Source organism: Gekko japonicus, unplaced genomic scaffold (genome assembly GCF_001447785.1).
Source record: "Gekko japonicus isolate JY-2015 unplaced genomic scaffold, Gekko_japonicus_V1.1 scaffold583, whole genome shotgun sequence".
In the NCBI taxonomy this organism is placed as follows: domain Eukaryota; kingdom Metazoa; phylum Chordata; class Lepidosauria; order Squamata; family Gekkonidae; genus Gekko; species Gekko japonicus.
This window is the reverse complement of record NW_015170909.1, coordinates 498953-509623: the sequence shown is the minus strand read 5'-3', so window position 1 is coordinate 509623 and position 10671 is coordinate 498953. Positions and strand designations below refer to the sequence as shown.

Genomic DNA, 10671 nt, shown 5'->3' with positions numbered 1-10671 from the left:
TGTGGCAGCTTCAAATATTCAGCACGAGGCTCCCAGGAGTTATCTCCATTTTAGACTCTCTTTCAAGCCAGAGAAGAACTCTTGCCCCCCCTCCCTTTTGCCCTCTCGTTACCCTTGAGAATTTAAGGGGAGGGTTCCCTATCCCCTACAAACATTGTTAGTCCCTTGTCTATATTTGAGTAACTGTACATCGCTTTGAGCCCACTGGGGAAAGCGATTAATAAATGGAAAGTATTATTATTATGCCCAACACATATGTCTGAGCAAAGACAAGTACTGAAGAGTCACTATTTTAGAATACCTCATACAGCTGAAAGGTTACTAGCCTTCCTCCAGAGGCACAGGTGTGGTTGAGGCCGCAGAAAACGCTGACTGTCATGAGGAAGCCGGCCTATTGCGATATTCCAAAACAATCCGTGGTTTGCATCAGATTCTGCACTTTCCTGTACTCATGTCCTGTTGGTAGGGTTGCCAACAGCCTGGAGGGGAATACCCTGGGCAGGTGGAAACTTTTCTTGGCCTGGAGGTCAATAACATCACCTGGGAAGTAACATCCCATCCAGCCTCTTAAATGTTGGAATATGCAAGGTCTGTCGTGCATAGATAAAGAAAAGAACAAGAACATCCTGCAGGGGGCAGCAGAGGGAACAACTAGTTAGCATAGTGAGATTGGGGACTTCCTACCATTTTCAAATAGCCTCCTTCCAGTCTCCTCATTGGCTCAATAAGGGGTTTTCCCCGGTCCTGCTAAGTTCTTCTTTACTGCTGGCTCTCTCCTAGCTAGTTAGACAGAATTCTCTTTTTTTTTAGGTAAACAAATTTTTATTTTCTCAGGAATACAACATGTAAGATTAAAATCATTTCATTCTATCAATTGTCTACCCCATTCCCAGTTCCTCCCCTCCCTCCAATGGCTTCCCACAATGCTTCCACCCCTGCTCCAGATTACTTCATATCATCAAAAATATCAGTTTCTTATCATTACAATCTAAAGATAACATCATTTGACTTAATATTGATCTAAACATATTAAGTTTTGTTTCACATCCCAGTTCTTTTCCAGATATATTTTAAAGTCACTCCATTCTTGAAAAAACACGTCATCTTCTTTGTTATTCAACTTCTTCGTAATTTTGTCCATCTCTGCCATGAACAGAACTTTTTGTATCCAGTCTTCAATTTCTGGCACTTTCTCTGTTTTCCAAAATTGTGCATAAATCATTCTCGCTGTTGTGATTAAGTACCAGAGTAAGGTCTTTTTAGTTGTATTGACTTCCTCCATTTTCAATCCTAAAAGCAGAATTTCCGGTGCCTTTTTAAAAGAGCATTTCAGAATTTTTTGCATTTCTTTGTGGACTTTTGTCCAAAAGTCAACTGCTTTCTCACAAGTCCACCACATGTGGTAAAATGAGCCTTCATGGCTTTTACATTTCCAACACTTATTTGACATATTCTGGTTCATATTTGCAATTTTTTTCGGAGTCATGTACCACCTATACATCATTTTATAACAATGCTAGTTAGACAGAATTCTCTTTCTCTCTCCTCTTTCTTATAAAGTTTGTTCTTAACAAACCTACTTTATTATTTAAACAGCTTGTGTTCCGCTTTACTGCCTATCTACACTCTGCCAACATTAAAGGAACAGGATGTTTTCCCCTTTGGCCACTGGTAGACTGACCTGTTGGACCTGATTCAAACACGATGCTAGCAAGGTGCAAGCTGGCATTTTGCAACCACTGCACACCTGGAAGCTGGGCTGCTACCTGGGCAGAGCAGCGCTATGTTTGCCCTTCTCACTGCTTTGCAGGGAGAGCAGCCCAATTGCCCCAGAACACCAGGCAAGTCCACAATCTCACAAGGCTTTGCCTTGAAAGCACCCTGTTTGGATTAGGCCTTGGCTGAGCAATTTCCACAGTAAGGTGGAGGAAGGAGACGAGGTTACGGGGCACACAAAGATTAGACTCTACAGTGAAAGTCCAGGAGGGACAGTCGTGAAACTGCTGCAGTGCTCCCCTGACCCCTCTCAGTCTGTGTTGATCTCTGAAATGCCATTTCTGGACCTGAGGCAGGGATGACAGAACCCAGCCGGGGGTGTGGTGGTGTCAGTACTGAAAAGCAAACCCATTCCAGAAGGCCAACAGCATGACTCAGCTGTGGAGGTCCAAGTCTGAGACAAGAGTGCTTGTGGAAGTCTGAAGTTCCACAACCCAACACACTGTCTAACGCAAGCCATTTTCAGCAGCAGCCAAGAGGCTGGAATTTTAATTCTGCTCCTTACTTACAGAGCACAAGTGAAGCTGATCTAACGTTTCTGGTGGGTGAAGTCCCTTAGTGTGCCAGTGTGATACAGCGGCTAGGATGTCAGACTAAAGGTATAGACTGGAGAAAGATCACACATCTCTGTCACCCTGTAAACAGCAAATTGTTCACACCATCCCAGGTTGGAGTAGGGTTCCCAGGTCACCCCTGGCCACCAGCAGGGGATGGGGGGTCGAGATCGCCAGATCCAGGTTGGGAAACTCTTGGAGATTTAGGGATGGAGCCTGGGGAGGACAAGGACCACACTGAAGTACAATGCCACAAGGGTCCACCCTCCAAAGCATCCATTTTCTCCAGGGAAACAGATCTCTGTGGTCTAGTGATGAGCTGTAATTCCAGGGGATCCCCAGGTCCCACCTGGAAGCTGGCATCCCTAGAACTTCAGAGTGGGGCCATGTTGGATGGGAAGATTTAATCCTTCAGTTCCAACTCGGTTTCTTCTATTCAACAGCAGGCTCCTCACTCTGTTAGAAGTGTAACGACTTTTCTTCTATTCGAGCAGCAACAACAAAGCAGAAAGCCCAGTTTTGACTGGCAAAACCATGCAGGAGTTGGAGGGTTAACCCTCTTCTTCCAAGGATCCTCCTAAACAAAGATCAACTGTAATAAGCAATTCTGGTCCTAATCCAGGCTCAGCCTGCACACCCACATGGGTGGTTCTTCCACTTGAAATTTAATCTGCCTTGCTGGGTCTTGAGGGTGAGGGACTCCTTGGAAGAAGGGGTGAACCAGCAGCTAAGCCAGGGGTCCCCAACACGGTGCTCGCGGGTGCCACGATGCTTACTGACACCTTCCCTGGCGCCTGCACAGGACTTTCAGGAAGTGGGTGGGGCCTTTGACCAGCAGAGCTCCTGATCGGTCATTGAAGACTTGGTTGGCTGTGCAGGTTTTTAAGAACGTTGCCTTGGCAGCAGCTGCCATCTCAGCAAAGGGATCTTCGCTGTGTGACTGACCAAAGGTAAGCTGCAGCAGCCATTTTGTGGCTGTCTCCACCTCCTGTAGCAGCCATTTTGTGGCAGAAGTTTTGTGGCTGAGCCCACCACACGGTGTCATGGTTCAAAAAGGTTGGGGACCCCTGAGCTAAACAACATAGAGTGTTTCTTTCATGGGGAAGCATTCAGACATGAGCACCACCCTCTTCAGCCCCAGAAGAAGATCTGTCACTGGATGCTGCTTGCAAACTGGCCAGCCGTGGGAGCAGGAGACCTTGCCTGGCCTGTTGCGGGGGGTGGGGAATGTTCACTTCTAGCCATTACGGTGAAGAACTTTAAGGGATATGACTGGAAAGAACTGAAATTTTCTCAGTTTGTTTGTTTTTTTGGGGAAAAAATAATCGCTTGAGTACAGCCATCTTCTTGATAAGTCGACCTTGTGGAACCAACGTGTGCTTTCTTCACGCAGGGATTTGAGGCGGCTGGGAATCTCACTGGCTGGGCACCAGAAGAAGATCATGAGCAGCCTTCAAGAAATTAAGGTCCAGCTGGTGAATGGGATGATGATGCCTTTGTAACTCTCGGTGCCCTTATTCTTAATGCTACTTCTTCTTCAGGTGATCAGCTCTGCACTATGTAAACTCGGCCCTGGAATTTATTTTATAGAAGAGAGAGAAAGAGAGAGAAAGAGAGAGCGCACAATTCAGCAATTTCTGTAAGGCACTGGAAAAACAATGGCCTGGGTCACGTAATTTATAATCAGTGGTAGAACCTACCTTGGAGTGACTTCATTCTCATGAAGGAAATAGTGCGTGCATGACCAAGAGACAGGAACCTGTTTTATGCAAGGTAACCATTTTCTTCAGGAACAACAAAGAAGCCTTCCTAAGTACCTTGACTGTACTAGAATATTATATATAGAGATATGTGTGCGTGTGTGTGCAAGTGCAGGTACACACCCACACCCACACACATGCACCTTTTATAACCCCTGAAAATGGTCGCTTGTATTAATACTTCCAAGGACTTACTTGAATGGAAACACTTTTCAAGCCATTTCTGGGCTTAGCGAAAGCTGCAGTTTACTGAAGTTTACTCTGAGTCTTTAGCGTTGATGGAAGAATACTGATGAGCAATATTAAGACTGTTTCTTGACAGACTTCTTGTTTTATAAATTGTAAAGAATGCTGTTCCTCAGCCATGAAGCTCTCAAGATTGGTGTACAAACACTTTCTGATCAATATTCAATGCAATACAGGGTGTGTGTTTTCTTCCTCTTCTTAATGCTCTTTTAACAATTGGGAGATTCACATGGTTAGTATAATGTATGCAATGTCCAGTTTACTAGACCGTTAGATACAGGATACGTTCCTCTTCATGCTACCTATCAGCGTGTGTGTTTTGCAGCTGTTTTGTCATATCCAAAGCTGTGTGCATTTCCATAACTGCACAAGATGGGTGCAGAATTCCACTCCCTGAGAACCTCCATTTTCATACAGGGAGAAAAACCCCACAACGTTCCAGCACATATAGTTGTGGAGACAAGCTTGAGAGTGTGTAGGCAACGGCTGGTGAAATCTTGGGAGGCAGAAGGGTAGCTGGGAAAGGGGCCAATTCTCTTCACAGCGACTTTCCACTCCCCAAAGTGGGCGCTGTCATGCAAATGGATCTCCTGTATACAGGCTGCAGAAGTATACTTTATGTAGCACAGAATTTTCACTTTTTAAAGCACAGAGGACATGGGATTCCAACCACAGCAACGTGTAATCACTTTCTAGATCTCAAGTAGGGTGGGTACATAAAACCTTGTTTTATTTGTGACATTTGATTGGTTTTCAGGGGGGCTGTAGATGGCTAATCCCAGTTCTTACTCTCATCTTCCATTCTTAGCCTATAATTGTTGGGGGTGGGGAGGTCAGGAAGGGCAGGTGTCAGGCCTCACCACTGCCTGCAGCATCCAGGACTTGCTTTCTGCTGCTGCCAAATGGTAAAGTAGCACAAGCACAACAGTCCTTGAGCTGCCATAGTTCCGCAACAGAGACAGCAGCTTCCAAGAAGCAGGGAGTTGTGACTGGGAAGGCAGAAGACCTGCCTGGGATGCAAACTGTGAGGTGGCGATGGCCGTCTGACAGCTGCCTCCAAGCTCACTCAAGGCACCCAGAGTGCCTTCAGTCACTTCGTTCATCTGTCGGGGCTTATCCCAGGCCCAGGCCTCAGTGCTATGTTGACCCCCGCCCTCCACCCCTCTCAGGGGATGATGCAGTCCAGGAGCTGGACTCGAGAGAAAGTCTGGTTCCAGAGAGACGAGCCTGACGTCATAGGCCCACCCTGGCCCGTGACGAGGTGAGCACTTGGGAGCAGATGGACAGCCCTTGATTCTGCCACCTGGCCCACCCAGGGAATGACCTGCAAAAGTGACGCTGCCATGTTCCGTAGCCACCAGCCACCCTCAGAGTATGGCGAATGCCACAAGAGGAAACATTGCAGCACAGTGCCTGAAAATGTTCTCCCGGGTAAATGGTTTCCTGCCTGGATCAAATGCACCCAGAATCTTTTCTCTGTCGTGTACTACCTTTCCCCCCTCTACTAGTATTTAGATCAGACGCATCGGATGCCGATGGATCACTGTTTGGTGTCATGAAAAGAAATGGTGAGATAAAAAAACCCATTCCTTTGTGAAACAAGGACACTGAGGATGGCCGTCCACAGGACAGAGGAGGGGTTCAGGCTGGAATCCGAAGACTGCCTCCCTTGGGAGGAGGAAGCCCCGCTGATGAGCCCCAAGCAGGAGTCCGTGGAGACCTGCTGAGGATGGCACCGTTGGCCTTGGGTATCTTTGTGCCTTGGGAATCTCTCCTGCAAACAGACCCAGCCACACCAAGGTTACCGAAGGATAAAAGGGAGCCTTTGTTGCCTCTGGGAATACTCCATCCCTTCTCACACCAGCATCTTGCTCTGGACCTAGCCAGTCAACCCACCAAGCCTGTGGTCAGAATGGTCCAGCAAGGGGAAGCTGTGATGCCCAGGGGCCCTACAAACCAGCAGGAGGATTTATTTATGCAGTGTTGATCCTTTTGCCTAAAAAAAAGTCCTTAAAGTGGTTTAATAAAAAAACAAACAACCCAGCTTTTAAAAAACAAAAATACAGTATAAAACCTTTAAAATATTTTTAAAAGATAGAGTAGAAGGACTAGAGTACTTTTCTGTATCAGCAGCTGAATGAGGTTGTGGTAGAATCCTGAGATGGGAAAGTGCAAAGTACCCCTTCAGGCAACCATTTTTGAATGCTGTTTTCCCTGTAAGTAGAAATTAGACAGGCAGCTTCTAGACCCATCCACTCTCTGTTATGCCACTCCATGTCTGAAGTGATACAATTCATTCCACCACCTTCAGATGACCACCTTCTTGGATGGTAAAGCAGACCAGGTCAAAGTCATAATCAAAACTGATCACAAGACAGCGATCAGTGGTGCTTTCTGGGATTGAAGATATTTCCTGAAGGCAATAAAAGCAGGAAGCAGCTTGGCAGACCTCTCTGGCCATGGCATTCCATTTGAGGCCATCAACATGGACATCTAGGTCAGACCAAAGGCCCTGGGCCGAGTCCATGGCCAGGCCAGGAACAGGCATAGCACGGAGAGTGAGCTGCGTTCCTCAGCTTTGATGAGCCAACTCAATTCCTGTAAACCTACAATATGGAACAACCGTAATATGTCACTGAGACTGTAACTAGTGCAGCAGAAAAGGATAGAGGGCTCTTTTGCCTTAGACAGGAGAATGAAATTACTATGCCATGTCCTTTTGAAGCTGTACATGAATCCTTTGAATCCTTCCACACTTTTGAACAAAGCAGATACCTAAATGTGCATCTGTTCTACATGGACCAAAATAAATTTTGCTGGGACTGAAAAAAAGTTTCTTATCTCAAAGGGGAAAGGTCATGACTCTGCCCTCACGGTGGCAATCACTTGCAAAGCTTTGTCCTTCTGCTATGGGAAGGGACACTTTCCCCCCCCGACCTTCATTTTTGCTTCCTGTTAACTTTTTGTTCTCCACCCAGATCACTCAGATGGAATGGGCTATACATTGAATAAATAAATTCCCATTATCGGTACTTAGAGGCCGTCTGCTGTGTCTGTTTGAGGATGGTTCTGACGAAGCAGTTTCTGAACCACAGAACGATTCCTGGAGTCACTCTTGGCTGAATGATGCTGCACTGAGACGTGTGCACGAACTCTCGGCGCGCTCTTCCCAAAGGCTTTCCTACACTGGAAGGAAGACCAGCGGTGGAGGGCTGCGGTTCGTGGGGTCAGCAGAACAGGGGTGATGAAGCTGCATTGTGGCAGATTCCCATGTGCTGCCAGGACATGATCTACCACTCTTGATCTCCAGACCAAGTTGCAGTTTTGCAAAGCTTCTTACACCACATCTCGGGAGTTTTATTGACCGCATTCAGAATGAACAGCTGTGATCGGGGGGGGGGGGTTGATTTGAAGAGGAGCCATGGTGGGCAGACCCACCCCAATCTCCTCCAGTATTGATTCAGCTTGATGCGAGTGGTTCTGAAGCCATCTGAGTAGGTGATTTGGACTTCGGATTGGGTCTGAGTGAACTGGAGCCCTAAGCCCGCCCTTGTGATGGCGACGTCAGCCCTATGGGCCCGGGCCCAGAGGACTCGGCTGGCCTCTCTGCCGTCTTCCACCCAGTCGCACTTTATGCGACTCAGTGGCGGTCGGGCACCAAGGAGCTGTTGGGGATTGCTTTCTGATCAGGCTGAACCCCTGTCAGACTTCTGCTGAATTCAGATCCCAGAGATCCAGACCTGCCCTCCTCTCTGAGCTTGCCACATCCCTAAAAAGGGACATGGGATGCCAAAGAGAGCTCTTGGGCTGAGGGGACATAACGTCTCAATGACTGTTAGCAAGTTTTACACTTCTCTGTTCCTATCAAATCGTGATGAGGAATCTCCCCCCCCCCCAAGAGTCCTTTCTGAGCCATTTTCCTTCAAGAACTGTCACTTACTTCTCCGTGAGATGTATAGGTGGCCGTGACCTGAGAAAAAAGAGGCCTTGACCACAAATCAGGTCCTGGTGAAAAGGAGGCCTGAACAAATGCCTTCTCTAACGCGGGCAGGATCTGTCATCCCTGGGCACAGTGCCAAGCTCATCTGTCAATGTGAAGGGCTGGAGGGGGGGAGAGGAGCCCCCTGTGTGGTCTGCTTTCATGAGAACAGCAGAAAGCCGGCTGCCAGGGAAAGCCGGACACAGTCTGGCAATGTGATTCCTTGTCTTTCTTTTTTAATTCCGTTAGCTGCCAGGGCAAGAAAGGGACTTTAAAAAAGAAAAGAAAGAAAGAAAATCAAAGACAAAACAATTTCAGCACAAAGCTAATTTCTCAAGTAATAAATAGCATTATTAGAACTGTCAAGAGACCCATTTTAGGATTATTTATACTTTCCTGCCTGCAGTTTTTTGTAAAATAATCCATAAGAAAGATGAACTGACAGCATGCTTCTTCAGGAGCCAGTTTGGTGTAGTGGTTTAGAGCGGCGGACTCTAATCTGGGGAACCGGGTTTGATTCCCCACTCCTCCTCCACCTGCAGCCAGGTGGGTGACCTTGGGTTAGGCACAGTTCTCTCAGAGCTGTTCTGGAAAGAGCTCTCTCAGCCCCACCTACCCCACAGGATGTCTGTTGTGGGTAGAGGAAGGGAAGGAGATTGTAAACTACTCTGAGACTTCAAGTGAAGGGCCATGGGGTATAAATCCTCCTCCTCCTCCTCCTTCTTCTTCCCTGAAGATGATTTTATTAATGGATTAACCTTGGCACTTTTCTCTCTGGTCTCTTAAATTTGCAATTAACGGCTGGACAGCAGTGAGTCTCAGTACAAATCTTCCATTTCCTCTCTCACCTAAAATATCCTCCAGTGCCCAAGAACACATTGTTGTGATTAATCCCATTGGATCCTGCTAGTACTTCCCTTGTGGCAGTTGAATTCCTGTGTGGTACTCTGTACCTCCTACCTTTCACTGGATAGTTAGCAACGAAGGCATGCCACTAAAAGATTTTGCATTTGTTCATAGATTGAGTTGGTCTTCCTAAGTTTAAAAATATCCCCTTTAATTCAAATTTTGGCACTGCAACATTTCATTGTAGCAACAGACAATGGGTACAAGTCAGGCCAAGCTAAGCACTTTTTAAATCCCACTGATCTTAATGGGAGTGATTTGAGCACATCTTTAACAGTCACAATGGGAAAGTGGAACCGGTCTTAGCCGGTGGGTCTTACTTGGAGGCCTTGTAAGAACCTGAGTAGAGGGCTGCTGCTGAGTTCTGGAGAGGGAGCTGCTGGCAAGGTAGGCATTTGTTCTGTCTCAAAGTTTTCAGGGTACATCACCACAACAAGAGTTTACGTCGGTTTTTGAGGGATGTTCCTGAAGGCTGTAGAAGATAGCATTGCTGCTAGGGAGATGGATAACAGAGGATCTAGTCCAGTGACCTGCCAGGGCTGCCCCATGATCATTTTTCTGCCTTGCCAAGAAATGCATTATACATGCTGCAAGTGCAAGCTTATAAGAATGCTTAAGGAGAAGGCGGGAGAACTCGAGGCACAAATCTGTACACTGACAACATCAGGGAGGGAGAAAGGCTGTTAGACGTGATAGAAGAGGGGCTCCTGAGAGAACGGCAAGAGCCAGCAAATCCTAAGCAAGAGGAAGGAAGTAACAAGGAACAAATGGATGAGTGAAAGAATGTGACCTTGAGGAGTAAGGTAATCAGGAAACACAGCCAATGGAGCTACAAAATCGCTACCAGCCGCTTCTTATGGTGGAAGATCAGAATAGCACACTCCGAGATCGAAAGGATGTAAATGACACACAAACACATAGGCAGAGGAGGAAACAAACTATCCCGCGGAGGAAGAGACGAGTAGTGGTGGTTGGTGACTCCCTGCTGAGAGGGATGGAAGACGTTGTGTTCAGACTGGACAAGGAATCTCGAGAGGTCAGTTGTCTTCCTGGAGCATGTATCCAAGATGTGACAGAGAATTCCAAGACTGGTCAAAACCTCTGACGGCTACCCACTCCTGCTGATCCATGTGGGAACAAATGATATAGCCCCAAGGAACCTTGAATGGATCTCCAAAGACTACGAGGCTCTGGGCAAGAAGGTGAAAGATCTGGGGGCACAGGTGGTGTTCTCCTCCATTTTACCTGTTGAGGGCCATGGAGCTGGAAGGGAGAACAGGATACTGGTGGTGAATGGCTAGTTACGTAGATTGTGCCGTCGAGAGGAATTTGGCTTCCTGGACCATGGTATGTACCTCCGACATGAGGGACTGTTGGCGATGGATGGGGTGCACCTTACAAAAAATGGGAGGAATGTCTTTGCTGGAAAACCTGATCAGGAGAGCTTTAA

At 47.0% G+C, this 10671-nt stretch overlaps 1 protein-coding gene across 1 annotated transcript in view; it reads left to right on the top strand.

Moving 5' to 3' along the window:
• The window catches only part of EPHA5 (EPH receptor A5), a 274966-nt gene extending 271134 nt beyond the window's left edge, over positions 1-3832 (top strand). Inside the window, exon 17 of the mRNA XM_015418676.1 lies at positions 3724-3832. Within this exon, the coding sequence (XP_015274162.1) occupies positions 3724-3832 (109 nt within the window). The remainder of the gene's footprint in view (positions 1-3723) is intronic.
• Positions 3833-10671: the final 6839 nt, after the last annotated feature.